Here is a 21,715-nt window from a genome sequence, read left to right on the forward strand (position 1 = left end):
AAACTCTTAGCATGCACCTGTACCTGTGTTTTGGTTTTTGCAGCTAGTTACCTATTATTTACTTATCAATGCTACTTAACTCTGTGATCTGCCTGTATTGCTCGCAAGACAAAGCTTTTCAATGTGCCTCGGTACACGTGACAATAAATTCTATTCAATTCTTGGACATCATTTTGAAAATAGCATTAAGAAAACAAAACTTCTCTGCTCACTTTAGAAGATCACTTAAATTCCATCATATTATCTCTTTCCTGCAAGTCACATCTATAGACATTTGCAAATGAATCACCTCCTTGATACACAATAGTATTCTTACAGATTCTGATTTTATACCTTTTGGTGATTTTCTCCAGGCCCTTACTAAACCTACAACTGAAGGTTTATTCTAGATGACTGCAAGTCTAAATATGTTGAGGTCAAAATGTTTTGATTTGCTTTTTGCTTCAGTTAAAAAAAATTGTTCCTGGCCACGAGTTGTCTCAAATTACTAATAAAGTGTAGTTACTGTTGTGTAGGAAGTGCAGAGGCCAATACACATACAGCAAATTCCCCAAACAGCAGTGGGCTTAATGACAAAGACATTTGGCCTTTTGATATTGATTGAGAGCTCGGCATTGCCAGGGCACAGAGGGCAAATCTACTTTTCAAAATTTTACATTCTTTACATTCACTAGACCTGGCAGCAGTGGCCCTGCTTTGAGATCTTATCAAAGAGATGAGAGACTGTCAGCAACTCAGGTAAAAATGCTTCCAATGGTGCCACAGGAATCCCTATCAATAATATCAAAGAAATGCCAACATTATTGTAGCAACTGGTCAACATATACCACTCCACCTTAGTCAGGCAAAAGGCTATTCCATCTTGCTTGCAAGTCAACTGTTAGAATCAGACATCATCATTATCATCACTACATTTTGCTATCTTTTGCCAGGAATCACATAACTGTGTAACTTCTGCCAATTTTCAGACTTCTCTTAAATTTGTCACACACTAGAAAACTGATTTGGAATAATTTTTCTCATTTAGCTTTGTTTAGTTTCTGTTCTTTTTAAACTTCAGCATCATGGGCAGATTCATTTTGGCTTTTCCACAGTTCTTCACTTGTGAAGATATCCACTCTGGCAGAAAACAAAACAGAAAGGGAAACTATTTCTCAAATGGTGGAAGGTTTGGGGAGTATTGATATCCAGAAGGATGTGTATGTACTTGTTCATGAGTCACAAAAAATGATCATGCAGGGAATTTCCTCACTCAGGTGGCTGGTGATCTTTGGAATTCTCTATTCCATAGGCCATTAAAGGGCAATCATTAAGCATAGTCAAGACATTACTCAATAGATTCCTGTATACTAATGGCAGTGGGATATGAGGAATAATGGCATAGATGTAGATGATTAGTCATGATCCATTTGAATGGCAGAGTGGCCTGATGGGCTGAATGATCTTCTCCTATGTTCCAACAGACATTAGTCTCCCAAACCTAATGAGAAGAGGATGGATGAGAAATTCAAACAACAAAAAAGTTTCCCCTGCAGTTCTGCCCCTGCCTCCTGCTCACTCGCATTTTAACTTCTGGATTTTGAGAAATGTCAGAAGTGCTCACTGAAGTAAGTCACAGGTATTTTTATTGCATCAAAGCCAGAGTTTTATGTCAAAAGTTCAGAATTATGCATCGAACTGGGGAGGAACCACAAGGCATGAAGAGGTCCAACAATTTATACACTTTTAGTTATCTTTGAGTTTCCTGGAGCAATTGTGTTGTGTCAGGTATCTCAAGGAAACTTAAGATTTAACTCTTTTCTAGCTTGCCTTCCCTCCACTGGCTATGACCATTTAATTTATTGCGGGGAACCATGTCTTCCACGGTAGCTTTCTGCCATCAAAGTCCTACTCCAGTCCATCAGCCATTGTGTAGTTGGAAGTGAGTTCAGCAAGAACTCCAACACGTACCCTGCTTAAAGGTCCCAACTCTCTCAATGGCTCGATGATATGGGCTGTTGCTCACCATAACCTGTATAAAGCAATACAATTAAAGTTCATTCGAGGAGCTATCAGAATTGGATCCGCTGGTCCCTATCTGCTAGAATTCTGAAATGTCTGTCTGATGGGGCAAATGAAAATGCTGTCATACAGCCCTGTCTTCACCCTCTTTCCAAATTGGCAAACACAGCAATGTAATATATGCCTGAGGGCACCTAGGTGGAAAACTGATTGAAATGAGGAAGATATGATTTCTCTATTTTTGAACTTTGGATACCAGCATCTATCTGAAGGCTAATTAAGTTCTGAGCGGTTTAGTAAAATGTTGTGTTTTAAGTACTCTGGCCCTGTAAGTGTAATGGGCAATGTAGAAATGTCAGTGGAATGGAGCAGGGATGATCATAAAAACCAGCAACTCTACCGGAGCTGAAGGAGGTAACCACAGATTAATGGCAAGGCTACAATCACCTTGCCCCAGACAATTTGACAAGCAGGTGATCACATCTCATTGTTAAAAGTCTGAAGTGACGAAAGTCAATGCTCAGATCATAGACATTCCCTAATGCTGCAAGGGGGTTGTTCTGAAAGCTCACAGCCTTCAGTCCTCCATCATCACAAGTCAGACTAAAGATCAATGAAATATGAAGTGAAGCAAAACACAGTTCATCAAAACTGCCTGTCCTGACTGTCCTTGTAACTGTGTGCTACCCACCGAGGGGTTAGAATGAATATTATTGGTTGAAACTCCCTGGTGCTTTGGCAGTCCCACTGTCCTCAAGTTGGATGCCGATGGTAAGCCTGGGCTAAGAACAGCAACAGTACATGTGACTCTGTCTCTGGTCAATGGGCATTTAATGGCATTAGATAGTCCCCATGGTGTCAATGAGTTTCAAGACACTCAAACTCATGCCAATTTCTGTCTCTTGAGTGATTCCAACACAATTCATAATTGCAGTTGTCAGTAACAGTGTGACACAAATCTTTGGGTTCTAAAATCATGAGCTTCCCCGTTACTGTCCTTTAGAACATAAATATAACTGTCTTCTGCAGACATTCTGCTGGTTGCTGTACATCCCAAGAAACTATTTCAAGATGAGAATGATGATGACCTGATAAATATTCCTCACTTAGTGAAGAACAGAACAAAACTTGCAAAGTATCATTTTTGAGATATGCAACAGCACTGAAGAAATACAAATTTTACTTCCTTAATGATGCGTTTTGTGACATTGGAAAATTACAAATACCATTTAAAAAATCATAACAGATCAGTCTGCAGTCGATATTTTAAAGTTATAACTAAGGTATCTCACAGTTTTGTGAAAGACACAATTGATAGCAGTTAACCAGGAAGTGAAATGAGGCACCAAAGCCAACTCTCATGGATTGACTTAAAATGTTCCTATTTTGTCAACAGAATTGATGATAGCCATTCATTGGTTCATTTCTCAGGGAGGTCCCTTGCAAGTGTCAACGTAACAGGCTTCAAATTAAAATTTAAACAATGCCTGGCAAATAACTGTCAAGCAACATTAATAGGAACGAGCCTCAACGTTACAGCCCGAGGAATCAGAGACCATTTGCCAAACACTCAGCAGTGTTTACCCAAGGAACATAAATGTAGGTTTTCCAGCTGAGGTTACATTCTTGCCAAATGAACTCATCAGGACACACGGAAACGGCTAAACCAAATACGTTAATTTTCAGCAATGTTCAAGTCCTGCGTGAAAAATCACAGATTGATTACAGGTTAAAATATTCTACTTACCACTGGATGTATTGACAGATGTAGAGATAGGGCGACTAAAGGTAGGAGTTAGGGTGGAGGAGGGATCAGAGGTTAAGGAGATGGTTTTGCTGATGGCTGGTGTGTTTAATGAGGTCATGCTTGTGGTGCTGATTGAGGTTGAGGTTATTGTTAGGGTGATGGTTGAGGTTGTTGTTGGGGCGATGGTTGAGGTTGTTGTTGGAGCGATGGTTGAGGTTGTTGTTGGGGTGATGGTTGAGGTTGTTGTTGGGGCGATGGTTGAGGTTGTTGTTGGAGCGATGGTTGAGGTTGTTGTTGGGGCGATGGTTGAGGTTGTTGTTGGGGCGATGGTTGAGGTTGTTGTTGGGGCGATGGTTGAGGTTGTTGTTGGAGCGATGGTTGAGGTTGTTGTTGGGGTGATGGTTGAGGTTGTTGTTGGGGCGATGGTTGAGGTTGTTGTTGGAGCGATGGTTGAGGTTGTTGTTGGGGCGATGGTTGAGGTTGTTGTTGGGGCGATGGTTGAGGTTGTTGTTGGAGCGATGGTTGAGATTTTTGTTTGGGTGCTGGTTGAGGTTGTTGTTGGGGCGATGGTTGAGGTTGTTGTTGGAGCGATGGTTGAGGTTGTTGTTGGGGCGATGGTTGAGGTTGTTGTTGGGGCGATGGTTGAGGTTGTTGTTGGGGCGATGGTTGAGATTGTTGTTGGAGCGCTGGTTGAGGTTGTTGTTGGAGCGATGGTTGAGGTTGTTGTTGGAGCGATGGTTGAGGTTGTTGTTGGAGCGATGGTTGAGGTTGTTGTTGGAGCGATGGTTGAGGTTGTTGTTTGAGCGATGGTTGAGGTTGTTGTTGGGGCGATGGTTGAGGTTGTTGTTGGGGCGATGGTTGAGGTTGTTGTTGGAGCGCTGGTTGAGGTTGTTGTTGGAGCGATGGTTGAGGTTGTTGTTGGAGCGATGGTTGAGGTTGTTGTTGGAGCGATGGTTGAGGTTGTTGTTGGGGCGATGGTTGAGGTTGTTGTTGGAGCGCTGGTTGAGGTTGTTGTTGGGGCGATGGTTGAGGTTGTTGTTGGGGCGCTGGTTGTGGTTGTTGTTGGGGCGCTGGTTGTGGTTGTTGTTGGAACGCTGGTTGAGGTTGTTGTTGGAGCGATTGTTGAGGTTGTTGTTGGAGCGATGGTTGAGATTGTTGTTTGAGCGATGGTTGAGGTTGTTGTTGGAGCGATGGTTGAGGTTGTTGTTGGAGCGATGGTTGAGGTTGTTGTTTGAGCGATGGTTGAGGTTGTTGTTGGGGCGATGGTTGAGGTTGTTGTTGGAGCGATGGTTGAGGTTGTTGTTGGAGCGATGGTTGTGGTTGTTGTTGGAGCGATGGTTGAGGTTGTTGTTGGAGCGCTGGTTGAGGTTGTTGTTGGGGCGATGGTTGAGGTTGTTGTTTGAGCGATGGTTGAGGTTGTTGTTGGAGCGATGGTTGTGGTTGTTGTTTGAGCGATGGTTGAGGTTGTTGTTGGGGCGATGGTTGAGGTTGTTGTTGGCGCGATGGTTGAGATTGTTGTTTGAGCGATGGTTGAGGTTGTTGTTGGAGCGATGGTTGAGGTTGTTGTTGGAGCGATGGTTGAGGTTGTTGTTTGAGCGATGGTTGAGGTTGTTGTTGGGGCGATGGTTGAGGTTGTTGTTGGAGCGATGGTTGAGGTTGTTGTTGGAGCGATGGTTGTGGTTGTGGTTGGAGCGATGGTTGAGGTTGTTGTTGGAGCGCTGGTTGAGGTTGTTGTTGGGGCGATGGTTGAGGTTGTTGTTGGGGCGCTGGTTGTGGTTGTTGTTGGGACAATGGTTGAGGTTGTTGTTGGAGCGATGGTTGAGGTTGTTGTTGGGGTGATGGTTGAGGTTGTTGTTGGGGCGCTGGTTGAGGTTGTTGTTGGGGCGATGGTTGAGGTTGTTGTTGGAGCGCTGGTTGAGGTTGTTGTTGGGGCGATGGTTGAGGTTGTTGTTGGGGCGCTGGTTGTGGTTGTTGTTGGAACGCTGGTTGAGGTTGTTGTTGGAGCGCTGGTTGAGATTGTTGTTTGAGCGATGGTTGAGGTTGTTGTTGGAGCGATGGTTGAGGTTGTTGTTGGAGCGATGGTTGAGGTTGTTGTTGGGGCGATGGTTGAGGTTGTTGTTGGAGCGATGGTTGAGGTTGTTGTTGGGGCGATGGTTGAGGTTGTTGTTGGGGCGATGGTTGAGGTTGTTGTTGGAGCGATGGTTGAGGTTGTTGTTGGAGCGATGGTTGAGGTTGTTGTTGGAGCGATGGTTGAGGTTGTTGTTGGGGTGATGGTTGAGGTTGTTGTTGGAGCGATGGTTGAGGTTGTTGTTGGGGTGATGGTTGAGGTTGTTGTTGGGGCGGTGGTTGAGGTTGTTGTTGGGGCGATGGTTGAGGTTGTTGTTGGGGCGCTGGTTGTGGTTGTTGTTGGGGCGATGGTTGTGGTTGTTGTTGGGGCGATGGTTGAGGTTGTTGTTGGGACAATGGTTGAGGTTGTTGTTGGGGCGATGGTTGAGGTTGTTGTTGGGGTGATGGTTGAGGTTGTTGTTGGGGCGCTGGTTGAGGTTGTTGTTGGGGTGATGGTTGAGGTTGTTGTTGGGGCGCTGGTTGAGGTTGTTGTTGGGACAATGGTTGAGGTTGTTGTTGGGGCGATGGTTGAGGTTGTTGTTGGGACAATGGTTGAGGTTGTTGTTGGGGCGATGGTTGAGGTTGTTGTTGGGGTGATGGTTGAGGTTGTTGTTGGGGCGCTGGTTGAGGTTGTTGTTGGGGTGATGGTTGAGGTTGTTGTTGGGGCGCTGGTTGAGGTTGTTGTTGGGGCGATGGTTGAGGTTGTTGTTGGAGCGATGGTTGAGGTTGTTGTTGGAGCGATGGTTGAGGTTGTTGTTGGGGTGATGGTTGAGGTTGTTGTTGGGGCGCTGGTTGTGGTTGTTGTTGGGGCGATGGTTGAGGTTGTTGTTGGAGCGATGGTTGAGGTTGTTGTTGGGGTGATGGTTGAGGTTGTTGTTGGGGCGCTGGTTGAGGTTGTTGTTGGGGCGATGGTTGAGGTTGTTGTTGGGGTGATGGTTGAGGTTGTTGTTGGAGGGATGGTTGAGGTGGTTGTTGGAGCGATTGTTGAGGTTGTTGTTGGGGTGATGGTTGAGGTTGTTGTTGGGGCGATGGTTGAGGTTGTTGTTGGGGTGCTGGTTGTGGTTGTTGTTGGGGCACTGGTTGAGGTTGTTGTTGGGGCACTGGTTGTGGTTGTTGGGGCATTGGTTGAAGTTGGTGCTGAGGCAATGGTTGAAGTTGTTGTTGGAGTGGTGGTTGAGGTTGTTGTTGGAGCGATGATTGAGGTTGTTGTTGGGGCGATGGTTGAGTTTGTTGTTGGGGTGATGGTTGAGTTTGTTGTTGGGGCGCTGGTTGAGGTTGTTGTTGGGATGATGGTTGAGGTTGTTGTTGGGGTGATGGTTGAGGTTGTTGTTGGGGTGATGGTTGAGGTTGTTGTTGGAGTGATGGTTGAGGTTGTTGTTGGGGTGAGGGTTGAGTTTGTTGTTGGGGCGCTGGTTGAGGTTGTTGTTGGGGTGATGGTTGAGGTTGTTGTTGGCGCACTGGTTGAGGTTGTTGTTGGGGCAATGATTGAGGTTGTTGTTGGGGTAATGGTTGAGGTTGTTGTTGGAGCGATGCTTGAGGTTGTTGTTGGGGCAATGATTGAGGTTGTTGTTGGGGTGATGGTTGAAGTTGTTGTTGGGGCACTGGTTGAGGTTGTTGTTGGGGCGCTGGTTGAGGTTGTTGTTGGTGTGATGGTTGAGGTTGTTGTTGGGGCAATGCTTGAGGTCGTTCTTGGAGTGATGGTTGAGGCTGTTGTTGGAGCGATGGTTGAGGTTGTTGTTGGGGCGATGGTTGAGGTTGTTGTTGGGGCGATGGTTGAGGTTGTTGTTGGGGCGATGGTTGAGGTTGTTGTTGGGGCACTGGTTGAGGTTGTTGTTAGGGCGATGGTTGAGGCTGTTGTTGGAGCGATGGTTGAGGTTGTTGTTGGGGCGATGGTTGAGGTTGTTGTTAGGGCGATGGTTGAGGTTGTTGTTAGGGCGCTGGTTGAGGCTGTTGTTGGGGTGATGGTTGAGGTTGTTGTTGGAGCGATGGTTGAGGTTGTTGTTGGGGCAATGCTTGAGGTCGTTCTTGGAGTGATGGTTGAGGTTGTTGTTGGGGCGCTGGTTGAGGTTGTTGTTTGAGTGCTGGTTGAGGTTGTTGTTGGGGTGATGGTTGAGGTTGTTGTTGGGGCGATGGTTGAGGTTGTTGTTTGAGTGCTGGTTGAGGTTGTTGTTGGGGTGATGGTTGCGATTGTTGTTAGGGCGATGGTTGTGGTTGTTGTTGGGGCACTGGTTGAGGTTGTTGTTGGGGCGATGGTTGAGGTCGTTGTTGGAGCGATGGTTGAGGTTGTTGTTGGGGCGATGGTTGAGGTTGTTGTTAGGGCGCTGGTTGAGGCTGTTGTTGGGGTGATGGTTGAGGTTGTTGTTGGAGCGATGGTTGAGGTTGTTGTTGGGGCAATGCTTGAGGTCGTTCTTGGAGTGATGGTTGAGGTTGTTGTTGGGGCGATGGTTGAGGTTGTTGTTGGAGCGCTGGTTGAGGTTGTTGTTGGCACGATGGTTGAGGTTGTTGTTGGGGCGATGGTTAAGGTTGTTGTCGGGGCGCTGGTTGAGGTTGTTGTTGGAGCAATGGTTGAGGTTGTTGTTAGGGCACTAGTAGAGGTTGTTGTTGGGGCGATGGTTGAGGCTGTTGTTGGGGCGATGGTTGAGGTTATTGTTGGGGCGCTGGTTGAGGTTGTTGTTGGAGCGATGGTTGAGGTTATTGTTTGGGTGCTGGTTGAGGTTGTTGTTGGGACGATGGTTGAGGTTGTCATTGGGGCGATGGTTGAGGTTGTCGTTGGGGCGCTGGTTGAGGTTGTTGTTGGGGCGCTGGTTGAGGTTGTTGTTGGGGTGATGGTTGAGGTTGTTGTTGGGGCGCTGGTTGAGGTTGTTGTTGGGGAAGTGGTTGAGGTTGTTGTTGGGGCGATGGTTGAGGTTGTTGTTGGGGCGATGGTTGAGGTTGTTGTTGGGGCGATGGTTGAGGTTGTTGTTGGGGCCGTGGTTGAGGTTGTTGTTGGGGCGATGGTTGAGGTTATTGTTGGGGCGATGGTTGAGGTTATTGTTGGAGCGACGGTTGAGGTTGTTGTTGGGGCGCTGGTTGTGGTTGTTGTTGAGGCAATGGTTGAGGTTGTTGTTGGGGCCGTGGTTGAGGTTGTTGTTGGAGCGCTGGTTGAGGTTGTCGTTGGAGCGATGGTTGAGGTTGTTGTTGGGGCGATGGTTGAGATTGTTGTTGGGGCGATGGTTGTGGTTGTTGTTGGGGCGCTAGTTGAGGTTGTTGTTGGGGCGATGGTTGAGGTTGTTGTTGGGGTGATGGTTGAGATTGTTGTTGGGGCGATGGTTGTGGTTGTTGTTGGGGCGCTAGTTGAGGTTGTTGTTGGGGTGATGGTTGAGGTTGTTGTTGGGGCGATGGTTGAGGTTGTTGTTGGGGTGATGGTTGAGATTGTTGTTGGGGCGATGGTTGTGGTTGTTGTTGGGGCGCTAGTTGAGGTTGTTGTTGGGGCGATGGTTGAGGTTGTTGTTGGGGCGATGGTTGATGTTGTTGTTGGGGCAATGGTTGAGCTAGTTGTTGGGGCGATGGTTGTGGTTGTTGTTGGGGCGATGGTTGTGGTTGTTGTTGGAGCGATGGTTGAGGTTGTTGTTTGGGTGCTGGTTGAGGTTGTTGTTGGCGCGATGGTTGAGATTTTTGTTTGGGTGCTGGTTGAGGTTGTCGTTGGGGCGATGGTTGAGGTTGTTGTTGGGGCGATGGTTGAGGTTGTGGTTGGGGCGATGGTTGAGGTTGTCGTTGGGGCGATGGTTGAGGTTGTTGTTGGGGCGATGGTTGAGGTTGTGGTTGGGGCGATGTTTGAGGTTGTTGTTGGGGCGATGGTTGAGGTTGTCGTTGGGGCGATGGTTGAGGTTGTTGTTGGGGCGATGGTTGTGGTTGTTGTCGGGGCGCTGGTTGAGGTTGTTGTTGGGGCGATGGTTGAGGTTGTTGTTGGGGCGATGGTTGCCGTTGTTGTTGGGGCGATGGTTGAGGTTGTTGTTGGGGCGATGGTTGAGATTGTTGTTGGAGCGATGGTTGAGGTTGTTGTTGGGGCGATGGTTGCCGTTGTTGTTGGGGCGGTGGTTGAGGTTGTTGTTGGGGCGATGGTTGAGGTTGTTGTTGGGGCGATGGTTGAGGTTGTTGTTGGGGCGATGGTTGAGGTTGTTGTTGGGGCGATGGTTGCCGTTGTTGTTGGGGCGGTGGTTGAGGTTGTTGTTGGGGCGATGGTTGAGGTTGTTGTTGGGGCGCTGGTTGTGGTTGTTGTTGGGGCGATGGTTGAGGTTGTTGTTGGGGCGATGGTTGAGATTGTTGTTGGGGCGATGGTTGTGGTTGTTGTTGGGGCGCTGGTTGAGGTTGTTGTTGGGGTGGTGGTTGAGGTTGTTGTTGGGGCGATGGTTGAGATTGTTGTTGGGGCGATGGTTGTGGTTGTTGTTCGGGCGCTGGTTGAGGTTTTTGTTGGGGCGCTGGTTGAGGTTGTTGTTGGGGCGCTAGTTGAGGTTGTTGTTGGGGCGATGGTTGAGGTTGTTGTTGGGGTGATGGTTGGGGTTGTTGTTGGAGCGATGGTTGAGGTTGTTGTTGGGGTGATGGTTGAGGCTGTTGTTGGGGCGATGGTTGAGGTTGTTGTTGGGGCGATGGTTGAGGTTGTTGTTAGAGCGCTGGTTGAGATTGTTGTTGGGGCGATGGTTGTGGTTGTTTTTGGGGCGCTTGTTGAGATTGTTGTTAGGGCGATGGTTGAGATTGTTGTTGGGGCGATGGTTGGGGTTGTTGTTGGGGCGATGGTTGAGGTTGTTGTTGGGGTGATGGTTGAGGCTGTTGTTGGGGCAATGATTGAGGTTGTTGTTGGGGTGGTGGTTGAGGTTGTTGTTGGGGCGATGGTTGAGGTTGTTGTTGGGGTGATGGTTGAGGTTGTTGTTGGGGCGCTAGTTGAGGTTGTTGTTGGGGCAATGGTTGAGGTTGTTGTTGTGGCGCGGGTTGAGGTTGATGTTGGGGCGATGGTTGAGGTTGTTGTTGGGGTGATGGTTGAGGTTGTTGTTGGGGCGATGGTTGAGGTTGTTGTTGGGGTGATGGTTGAGGTTGTGGTTGGGGCGATGGTTGAGGTTGTTGTTGGGGCGGTGGTTGAGGTTGTTGTTGGGGCGATGGTTGAGGTTGTTGTTGGGGTGATGGTTGAGGTTGTTGTTGGGGCGATGGTTGAGGTTGTTGTTGGGACGATGGTTGAGGTTGTGGTTGGGGCGATGGTTGAGGTTGTTGTTGGGGCGATGGTTGAGGTTGTGGTTGGGGCGATGGTTGAGGTTGTTGTTGGGGCGGTGGTTGAGGTTGTTTTTGGTGCGATGGTTGAGGTTGTGGTTGGGGCGATGGTTGAGGTTGTTGTTGGGGTGATGGTTGAGGTTGTTGTTGGGGTGATGGTTGAGGTTGTTGTTGGGGCGATGGTTGAGGTTGTTGTTGGGACAATGGTTGAGGTTGTTGTTGGAGCGATGGTTGCCGTTGTTGTTGGGGCGATGGTTGAGGTTGTTGTTGGAGCGATGGTTGAGATTGTTGTTGGGGCGATGGTTGAGGTTGTTGTTGGGGTGATGGTTGAGGTTGTTGTTGGGGCGATGGTTGAGGTTGTCGTTGGGGCGATGGTTGAGGTTGTTGTTGGGGTGATGGTTGAGGTTGTTGTTGGGGCGATGGTTGAGGTTGTTGTTGGCGCGATGGTTGAGGTTGTCGTTGGGGCGATGGTTGAGGTTGTCGTTGGGGCGATGGTTGAGGTTGTTGTTGGGGCGATGGTTGAGGTTGTTGTTGGCGCGATGGTTGAGGTTGTCGTTGGGGCGATGGTTGAGGTTGTTGTTGGGGTGATGGTTGAGGTTGTTGTTGGGGCGATGGTTGAGGTTGTTGTTGGCGCGATGGTTGAGGTTGTCGTTGGGGCGATGGTTGAGGTTGTTGTTGGGGCGATGGTTGAGGTTGTTGTTGGGGCGATGGTTGAGGTTGTCGTTGGGGCGATGGTTGAGGTTGTCGTTGGGGCGATGGTTGAGGTTGTCGTTGGGGCGATGGTTGAGGTTGTTGTTGGGGCGATGGTTGAGGTTGTTGTTTGGGTGCTGGTTGAGGTTGTTGTTGGGGCGATGGTTGAGGTTGTTGTTGGGGCGGTGGTTGAGGTTGTGGTTGGGGCGATGGTTGAGGTTGTTGTTGGGGCAATGGTTGAGGTTGTCGTTGGGGCGATGGTTGAGGTTGTTGTTGGGGCGATGGTTGAGGTTGTTGTTGGGGCGCTGGTTGAGGTTGTTGTTGGGGCGATGGTTGAGGTTGTTGTTGGGGCGATGGTTGAGGTTGTCGTTGGGGCGATGGTTGAGGTTGTTGTTGGGGCGATGGTTGAGGTTGTTGTTGGGGCGATGGTTGAGGTTGTTGTTGGGGCGATGGTTGAGGTTGTCGTTGGGGCGATGGTTGAGGTTGTCGTTGGGGCGATGGTTGAGGTTGTCGTTGGGGCGATGGTTGAGGTTGTTGTTGGAGCGATGGTTGAGGTTGTTGTTGGGACAATGCTTGAGGTTGTTGTTGGATCACTAGATGGAACACTTGTTGAGGTTGTTGTTGTGGCGCTGGTTGAGGTTGTTGTTGTGGCGCTAGTTGAGGTTGTTGTTGGATCACTAGATGGCACAGTGGTTGAGGCTGTTGTTGTTGGAGCGATGGTTGAGGTTGTGGCACTGGTTAACATGAGGGTGGTTTTTGGTGTGCTAGTTGAGCTTGGGGTTATTGGTGAGGTGCTGCCAGGGGAACTGCTCTTATTTAGATTTTCACTGCTTGTCGAAATAGTCGGCGTTGGACTCACTGAGGAAATGGTAGAACCTGCAACGAAAATAAAAGGCAGTGCATTTTAAATTGCAGCTCAGTGAAATTGTACAATAATTTTTGTTCGGTTTCCAGATGCAGTATTTTTGACTGGATTAAGATGACTGGCAGAGACATGTAACTTTGATTTAACTTAATGAGATGCTGAGACACTATTTGGTGTGTGGGATTAATACTGTAACCACACAAAAACACCTACTAGCTAAAGACCAAGTGGTCTTCCAACAGGCACTACAACTGGCTTTATCATTGGAAAATGCAGCAAGTGGAACATGTGAGTTACAAGGTGGAAGTGGGGTGGGGAGTGGGGGGGGGCGGAGTTGTAGTGCTGGTAAAGCACAGCAGGTCAGGCAGCGTCCGAGGAGCAGGAGCATCGACATTTTAGGCATAAGCCCTTCATCAGAAATGATGCCTGATGAAGAGCTTTTGCCCAAAACGTCAATTCCCCTGCTCCTCTCTGCTGCCTGACCTGCTGTGCATTTCTAGCACTACACTCTCGACACTGAGCTCCAGCATCTGCAGTCCTCACTTTCTCCTATTCCAGTTGAAGTGGGCACCCTCTCCACTCTGAATGAGCTTGGAAAACACCACTCAAGTGAAGATAATTGCATAGCTTCACTCTGGACATATCCTGAACAGAGGGACTTTGGGTCAGCCCAAAAAAAAGCCAAGCCTCGGCCAAACCATTCAAATTTTCTTCAGGATCCGGGCTGGTAAGCTATTGCAGTTGCTGCCATTATGTAGACTCAAGAAAGTAAATGAGTCCCCCTCGACCTAAATCGAGTAAGAGGAGAGAGCACACCCTGAAAGGTCCACCTACATCTGCTTCAGAGCAGTTAAGTTGCTTCGCAACATCCAAATCAGAACCAATCAAAGTAAACATCTGGTTAAATGGTCACCTAGTTCTAATGGAAGTCAATACCCACATGGCCGTATCAGTGATCGCTGAACCACTCTTTAAAAACTCACTCTGGAATCCAACCCTTAAGTTTGCATGGACTGAGAAACTACACCGGGGAACCTTCAGAGACTTAAGGGTGCAACTTGTTATGAGAAGCAGCTGGTTCAGTTACTGCTGATTGTAGTAAAAGGCTCAAGCCCAAGCTTGATGTAGCAGAATTGGTTGAGAAAGATTCACCTTGATTGGCTGAACATGTTTCAATTGGAAAATGGCTGCTTGAGTGAGTGTCCAAATTAAATACCCAGATGCTTTACAGAGAAGGTCTCCGGACTAGTAAAGGAGCCACAGATCATTAATTTAACTTAATGAGATGCTGAGACACTATTTGGTGTGTGGGATTAATACTGTAACCACACAAAAACACCTACTAGCTAAAGACCAAGTGGTTTTCCAGCAGGCACTACAACTGGCTTTACCATTGGAAAATGCAGCAAGTGGAACATGCGAGTTACAAGGTGGAAGTGGGGTGGGGAGTGGGGGGGGCGGATTATTTTCATTGGCGACCTTTAAGCGGCATTTGGATAGGTACATGGATGGGTACTTAATCTAGGTTAGAAGTTCGGCACAACATCGTGGGCCGAAGGGCCTGTTCTGTGCTGTATTGTTCTATGTTCTATGTTCTATCACCTTGCGTGTTGACCAGGGAGCAATTCCACGTTTCTGCAAGGCCTGCCCAGTGCCATTTACTTTACGGGCAAAAGCAGAGGCAGAAATCCTCTGGATTCCAGGAGGCTGGAAAGGGAAAGAGTCATCAAACCGGTCTAGTTTGCAGAATGTGCTGCACTGGTCATACTGATTGTGAAGTCTGGTGGGTTGGTTCGCCTTTGTGGGAGTTTTAAACAAACAGTAAACCGCGTTCGCAGTTGGATAAATATCCAATCCCTCACACAGAGGATTTATATGCAAAGCTGGCGGGCGGGTGGGCTGTCCTTCACAAAGCTTGTCATAAGCATGACATATTTTCAATTGCGATTAGATGAGGATTCTCAGAAGTGTGCTACAATTAACACTCATAAGGGTTTGTACCAATATACATAATTGCCATTTGGAGTACAGTCAGTCTGTGAAATATTCAGTGGTTGGTGGAGAACATTTTACAAGGTCTATCCCAGGTTGTCATTTATCTAGATGACGTGCTAATAAGAGGGAAGAAGAAATGGTAGCACTAGAGAACTTGGACATAGTACTTAAATGTTTCTCCCAGGCGGGGGTATGCCTTAGAATGGCAAATATATGTTGGATCATGGTCGAATGGATGCAGGCCTCAACTCCATGTTGGTGCCAGTTCCTCATAGCTCTCAATTGCCTGATACTTCAAATATCTAAGGAACAATCTTCTCAACATTCAGCATGTCAAGATACCACAGAATCTTGAATGTTTTGAGAACATTACCTCTCATTCTCCTGATCTTTAATGAGTAAAGTATAAACCTGCTCTTTTGTTCTTGACAATGCAACCCCTTTGGCCCCGGAATCAGCCTAGTGAATTTCGTTTGCACTGCCTCCAGTGCCAGTGTATTTCTTTTTTAAAAATACAGGGACCAGAACTATACTCCAGGTGCATCCTCACAAAAGATCTGTATAGTTCTAAAAAGACATCCCTATTTTTAGAAACTCCAATTCCATTTGTCTTATTAATTATTTGCTGCACCGAGTCCAAGGGTCATAAACTTTACAGCACTCAAAAAGGCCCTCTTGCCCATTGTTTCCATACCAGACATCAAGCATGCTAACTATTCATGTTTCTCTTTATCTGGAGCTTTGTCTCCACTCAATTAAAGTGTGCCTTTTCATTCTTCCTACTAAAAAATATAACCCAACACTTGCCTCCACTAAAGTCTATCCACCAGGTTTTTGCCCATATATGCAACCTATGTAAATCCCCTTGCAGATTCATCAACACAATAGACCCTATTTTCATATCATTAGAAAATCTGGTTACATTACAACCTGTCGCTTACCTTGAGTCATTCATATAAGCAGAAAATAATTGAGGCCCGAGAACCGATCCTTGTGTCATTCCATTAATTACGTCTTTCTAACCTGAACTAAAATCCTGAACTAAAAGTCTTCTGTGTGTGAACCAATCCTTAATCTGTGCCGATATGTTATCCTGAGCTCCTTTCTTGATAAATAATCTTTTATGTAACACCTGATCAAATGTCTTCCGGAATTCTAAATATGCACATCATCCAATTTCCTTTCATCAACTCTGCTCATTATATTCGATAAAAAGCTCAACTAATTTTGTTAAATGTGATTTCACTTTCACAAAGCTATGTTGACGCTGTTTGATTGCAATGAGCTTCTCTCTTAGACTAAGTAGACCATACTTTCTGGCTTTGTCTCCCTCCTTCTTGAACTGGGATGGAACATTCTAATCCACTGGAAGCTTCTGGGAATCCATTGAGTTCTGTAACACTTTGATCAATGCCTCCACTCTCTCTGCAGTCACTTAGATACAGGCCATCAGTCCTAGCGACTTGTCTACCATTACTCCCATTTATTTGCAAAAACTTGCCCGCTGATGATAGAAACTTTTATAAGAACTGTTCTTCACATGAGTTCCTTACTGATCTGTTACCATAGAATCCCTACAGTGTGGAAACAGGCCTTTTGGCCTAACAAGTCCACAACAAACTTCTGAAGAGTAACACACCCAGGCTCATTCCCCTATCCTATTACTTTACATTTCCTTTAACTAATGCACCCAGTCTACACATTCCTAAACACTATGGGCAATTTAGCATGGCTAATTCACCTAACCTGAATGTCTTTGGACTGTGGGAGGAAACCCACACAGACATGGGGAGAATCTGCAAACTCCATGCAAACTGTTACCCAAGGCTGGAATCAAACTTGGGTGTCTGGCGCTGTGAGACAAATTTATGTTTGTAAAGGTATTGGTGGAATTTCCTGACTCCAAATATGACCGCCAAACCTTCCTTCTCTATCTGGGCGTACTTATGCTCTGCATTAACTAAAGTCCTGGATGCATGCGCTATTGGGTGCTCCTCTCCATTAGGCCACCTATAAGCAAGGGAGGCATTGCACATCAATACCAGATTTCACTTGGGATCAAAAGCTTAGAGGGTGATAGCTGTGCCTTCACTTCACTGAGACCATTTCCAATGCTGAGGAGAAAGTGAGGTCTGCAGATGCTGGAGATCAAAGTTGAAACTTTATTGCTGGAACAGCACAGCAGGTCAGGCAGCATCCAGGGAACAGGAGATTCGACGTTTCGGGCACAGGCCCTTCTTCAGCATTTCCAATGCTGACCCTTTTTTAAGAGTTGATGCAAAGGTGCCAGGATGGAGGCCCAGGTTATGTATGAACTTTCCGTAATAATTCATCAGCTCAAGGAAAGTTGAGCTGGACATGGGAGCTGGGCACCTTTGATCAACCTCCATTTATCTTCCAATGGGTGGAACCCTACCTTGTCAACTCTGCAGCCCAAGTCGGTCACTTGGGATGCCTGAAATAAATATTCTTCCTTTCTAAGGTGTTAATGTACCAGGAAAAAATGTCTAAGGACCATGTCCAGGTTCTCCAAGTGCTTCTTATTGATCTTCCCTGTTATTAGCATGTCATCTTAAAAAATAGCTACCTGGGATAGACCTTGAAAAATGTTCCCATTGTCCATTAAAAATTGCTGACAAAAGGCTGACAATATCCCAAATGGCAGTTATGTACATCGGTACAAACTCTCATGAGTGTTAATTGTAGCATACTTGTGGAAATCCTCATCTAACTGCAATTGGAAGTACACATGACTAATATCCAGCTCTGTGAAGGACAGCCCCACCCCCACCAGCTTTTTGTATAAATGTGAGGGCATTTATCCAGCTGCGAAAAGTGGTGTACTGTTTGTTTAAAATGCCCAAAACTTAGATTTCATAACCGATACAACGGGTTCTGCTCATTCCACAGTTTGGACGAGTTTGATGATCCCTTCACTGTCCCAGCCTTCTGATTTCTCTCTCTACTTTTGCCCGTAAGGTAAATGGCATTGGGTGTGCCTTGCAGAATTGTAGGAGTGCTTCCTGGTCAACATGCAATGTGGCCTTGGCTCCTTTAATAGTCCCCAGACCTTACAGATAAATGATCACGTATTTAATTAGGACTGTACTCGGGCAGCCATTTTCTAATCAAAAATGTTGAGCCCACCAAAGTGAATCTTCCTCAACCAATTTCACTCCATCAATCTTGGGCCCGAGACTATTATTACCATCAGTGGTAACTGAACCAGTTGCTTCTCATGAGAGCCTGGAACCAAAGCTGTCCTCTCAATCTGAAAAGGTTCCCTGATATGGTTTCTCACTCTAGTTGAGGTCTTGCACAATCCTGGGGGGTTGGAGTCCATAGCAGGTTTTGTTAAAACTGATTCTGCGATTAAACGGCTGTTCTGGTATCAACCTCTATTAGAACTAGGTGACCATTTAACCAGAAGTTTATTTTGACTGTTTCTTATTTGGATGTTGCTAAACAATTTAACTGCTCCAAACCAGATCTAGATGGACTTTCAAGGATGTGCACTGTCTTGGATACCAGGTCATGAGTTCTCTTACTCCTTTTAGATTGAGTGGGACTCATATCGACAATAACTACAATGGCATGCCAGCCCGGATCCTGAAGAAAATTTGAACCATTTGGCCGAGGTTCAGTTTTATTTTGGGGTTTTGCTGAAAGTTGACCTAGAGTCCCTCTGTTCAGGATATTTTTCCTATTTACAGGTCGGTACGATTACATTTTTAGCTGAGGCGTCAGCAGAGCCCAAATGACTGCGTGGGCCCCCTGTTCTTCTTTAGGCAGGCAGATGTTACACAGTGGTCTTTCCCCACCGCGCCTTGGCGGCAGCTGCCCCAAGCTTCAGCGCATCCCTCAACACGTAGTCCTGGACCTTGAAATGTGCCAGTCTGCAACACTCAGTCGGGGTCAACTCCTTCTGCTGGAAGATCAACAGGTTTCGGACCGCCCAGAGAGCGTCCTTCACCGAGTTGATGATCCTCCAGGCACAGTTGATGTTCGTCTCGGTGTGCGTCCCGGGGAACACACCATAGAGCACGGAGTCCCGCGTCACGGCGCTGCTCAGGATGAACCTCGACAAACACCACTGCATTCCTCTGCAGACTTCTTCTGCGTAGGCACATTCCAGAAGGAGGTGTGTGACAGTCTCATCCCCCCTGCAGCCGCTTCGAGGGCAGCGTGCAGTGCGGCTGAGAGTCCGGGCATGCATAAAGGATCTCACAGGCAGAGCCCTTCTCACCACCAGCCAAGCCATGTCTTGGTGCTTGTTGGAAAGTTCTGGCGATGAGGCATTCTGCCAAATGGCTTTGACAGTCTGCTCAGGGAACCGCTCGATAGGATCCGCCCTCTCCTTTTCCCGAAGAGTCTCAAGGACACTACGTGCTGACCACTTCCTGATGGATTTGTGGTCAAAGGTGTTTTTCTTCATAAACTTCTCCACGAAGGACAGTTGACATGGAACGGTCCAACTACTTGGAGCGTTCCATGGCAGCGAGGCCAGGCCCATCCTTCGCAACACCGGGGACAGGTAGAACCTCAGTACGTAGTGACACTTGGTGTTTGCGTACCGGCGATCCAAGCACAGCTTGATGCAGCCACACACAAAGGTGGCCATCAGGGTGAGGGTGGCATTGGGTGTATTTTTCCCCTGTTGCCCAGATCTTTGTACAGCGAGTCCCTTCGGACCCGGTCCATCTTTGACCTCCATATAAACTGGAAGATGGCCCGGGTGACTGCAGCAGCACAGGTTCTGGGAATAGGCCAGACCTGTGCCACGTATAATAGCAATGACACTGCCTCACACCTGATGACCAGGTTTGTCCACAGAGAGGCTCTGCAATTGCCTTCACTCAGGTAATGTTCCCCAAGCTCAATCAGAGGGTGCCCACTTCTATCGGAATACCCTGTAAGTCATATGCTCCACTTGCCGCATTTTCCAACGATAAAGCCAGTTGTAGTGCCTGTTTGAGTTCTGGTGAGCTTCAGGCACTTTTGCATGGATACATCATTAATCCCACATACCAAATCATTGCTCAGCATCTCATTAAGAATTAAACCAAAGTCACATGCCTCTGCCAGTCATCTTAATCCAATCAAAACTCCCGATAAGGATTCCCCTGATTCTCGAATTGCTGAGTAAAAAGGATAGCCTCCAAGAATTGGAGGAGGCTTGGGGTCATAGTATTCCTTAACTCAATCCATCAACCCTTTAAAAGTTTTACTATTTGGTGCCTCAGGGAATGTTAGGGTCCTAATAACTGAAGACGCAACAGATCCACAAGCTGTCAGTTGAATTACTCATTGCTTTTCATTTACCCCAATGTCATTTGCCTGGAAAAAAAGCGCACTCTTTCCAATACTGGGCCCAGTCTTTGATGGCCAGATCGAACGAGTTTCCCAAATAACAACGTGATGCTAGAAATGCTTAGAACAACTCAAAGATGTCTATTGTGAGTGAGTTTTTTCAAGAGCATGCTTTTCTCGCAATACCACTGAAATGACTCCACAGAGGCCGGTATCCAATCACCAAGTCACCCTTTATTTCCACGTGGAAAGCCCTTGACACTGATCCAGCTGCCTCTGAGCTAACTCTCAATGTGAGCAGATGTCTGACACTCCCATTCATATCTGTCAGCCAGGGAACCTCCATTGGACCAGACTGACAGCCCCAACTAGGGAACTCATAATCTATGAGGTCCATCTGGCTGACCTCGTTACAATCACTACATTTTCCACTTCTTTCCAAGTTTGGAATGTGTCCGATTCTCAGTCCCTCTCTCCCATAAGCAGTGTAAGTCTTATTTTAACCATTCTTTGATAGGATGTGGGTATCACTGGCAATCCTTAATTGCCCTTGAACTGAGTGACTTACTGGGCCATTTCAGATTCAACCATAATACTGGGTTTCTGAAGATACAAGTGGGTCACATTTCCTTCTTGCCAAAGAGCATCTGTGAACCAAATGAGTTTATACAACAATTGATGATAATCCTCAGTATCAGCCACTAATAACTAATTTATAATTCCAGATTTAGTAATTGAGTTGGTTGGATTTAGATCAAAAAGTGTGGTGCTGGAAAAGCACAGCAGGTCAGGCAGCATCTGGGGAGCTGGAGAATTGATGTTTCGGGCATAAGCCCTTCATCATGCCTAATGAATGGCCTATGCCTGAAACATCAATTCTCCTGCTCCTCGGATGCTACCTGACCTGCTGTGCTTTTCAAGCACCACACTTTTCGACTCTGATCTCCAGCACCTGCCAAGCTCACTTTCTCCTTGGTTGGATTTATTCCCAGAGTGTTAGCAGGTCCCCTGGATTACTTACAGTGTGGAAACAGGCCCTTCAGCCCAACAAGTCCACCCCGACCCTCCGAAGAGCTACCCACCTAGACCCATTCCCCTACACTTTACCCCTGCACCTAACACTATGGGCAATTTAGCATAGCCGATTCAACTGACCTGCACATTTTTGGACTGTGGGAGGAAACCAGAGCACCCGGAGACACACGCAGACACGGGGAGAATGTGCAAACTCCACACAGACAGGTGCTTGAGGCGGGAAGTGAACCCAGGTCTCTGGCACTGTGAGGCAGCAGTGCTAACTACTGTGCCACTGTGCCACCATGCCACCCATTTAACTCAAAGTAATTTTGCAAGATGGCTTTCCAGTATATAAATCTTACACAACAGCAGTAAGTACTTCTTCTAATTGCCAGTTGAGTCACAAAAGTACATGATTATAAAACATTTTAGAAAATATTCTGCCAATTTAGCAACATTAGATTTCTTACAGTGTGGAAACAGGCCCTTCAGCCCAACAAGTCCACACCCCACTCCCCTTCACCTAACACTATAGGCAATTTAGCATGGCCAATTCACCTAACCTACACATTTTTGGACTGTGGGTGGAAACCAGAGCACCCGGAGGAAATCCACGCAGACACGGGGAGAATGTGCAAACTCCACACAGTCACCTGAGGTGGGAATTGAACCTGGGTCTCTGGTACTGTGAGGCAACAGTGCTAACCACTGTGCCACCATGCCACTACTGTTACTGACTCAAAACT

General features: G+C 47.0%; 1 protein-coding gene across 1 annotated transcript; it reads right to left on the reverse strand.

Moving 5' to 3' along the window:
* Window positions 1-1,033: 1,033 nt before the first annotated feature.
* Window positions 1,034-12,260, reverse strand: LOC148148496 (uncharacterized; the record flags this gene model as incomplete). Its single annotated transcript, XM_087993189.1, has 12 exons — window positions 1,034-1,119; window positions 1,951-2,011; window positions 4,554-4,661; window positions 5,490-7,119; window positions 7,978-8,250; window positions 8,441-8,655; window positions 8,898-9,183; window positions 9,274-9,404; window positions 9,816-9,932; window positions 10,119-10,335; window positions 10,575-10,657; window positions 10,758-12,260. Coding segments are annotated over 12 exons (4,710 nt in total), but the record flags the coding sequence as incomplete, so codon positions are not given.
* Between the last annotated feature and the right edge of the window lie 9,455 nt (window positions 12,261-21,715).

Source organism: Chiloscyllium plagiosum, unplaced genomic scaffold (genome assembly GCF_037043375.1).
Source record: "Chiloscyllium plagiosum isolate Xiang-an unplaced genomic scaffold, Cpla_swu_hap1 HiC_scaffold_12, whole genome shotgun sequence".
Lineage (NCBI taxonomy): Eukaryota > Metazoa > Chordata > Chondrichthyes > Orectolobiformes > Hemiscylliidae > Chiloscyllium > Chiloscyllium plagiosum.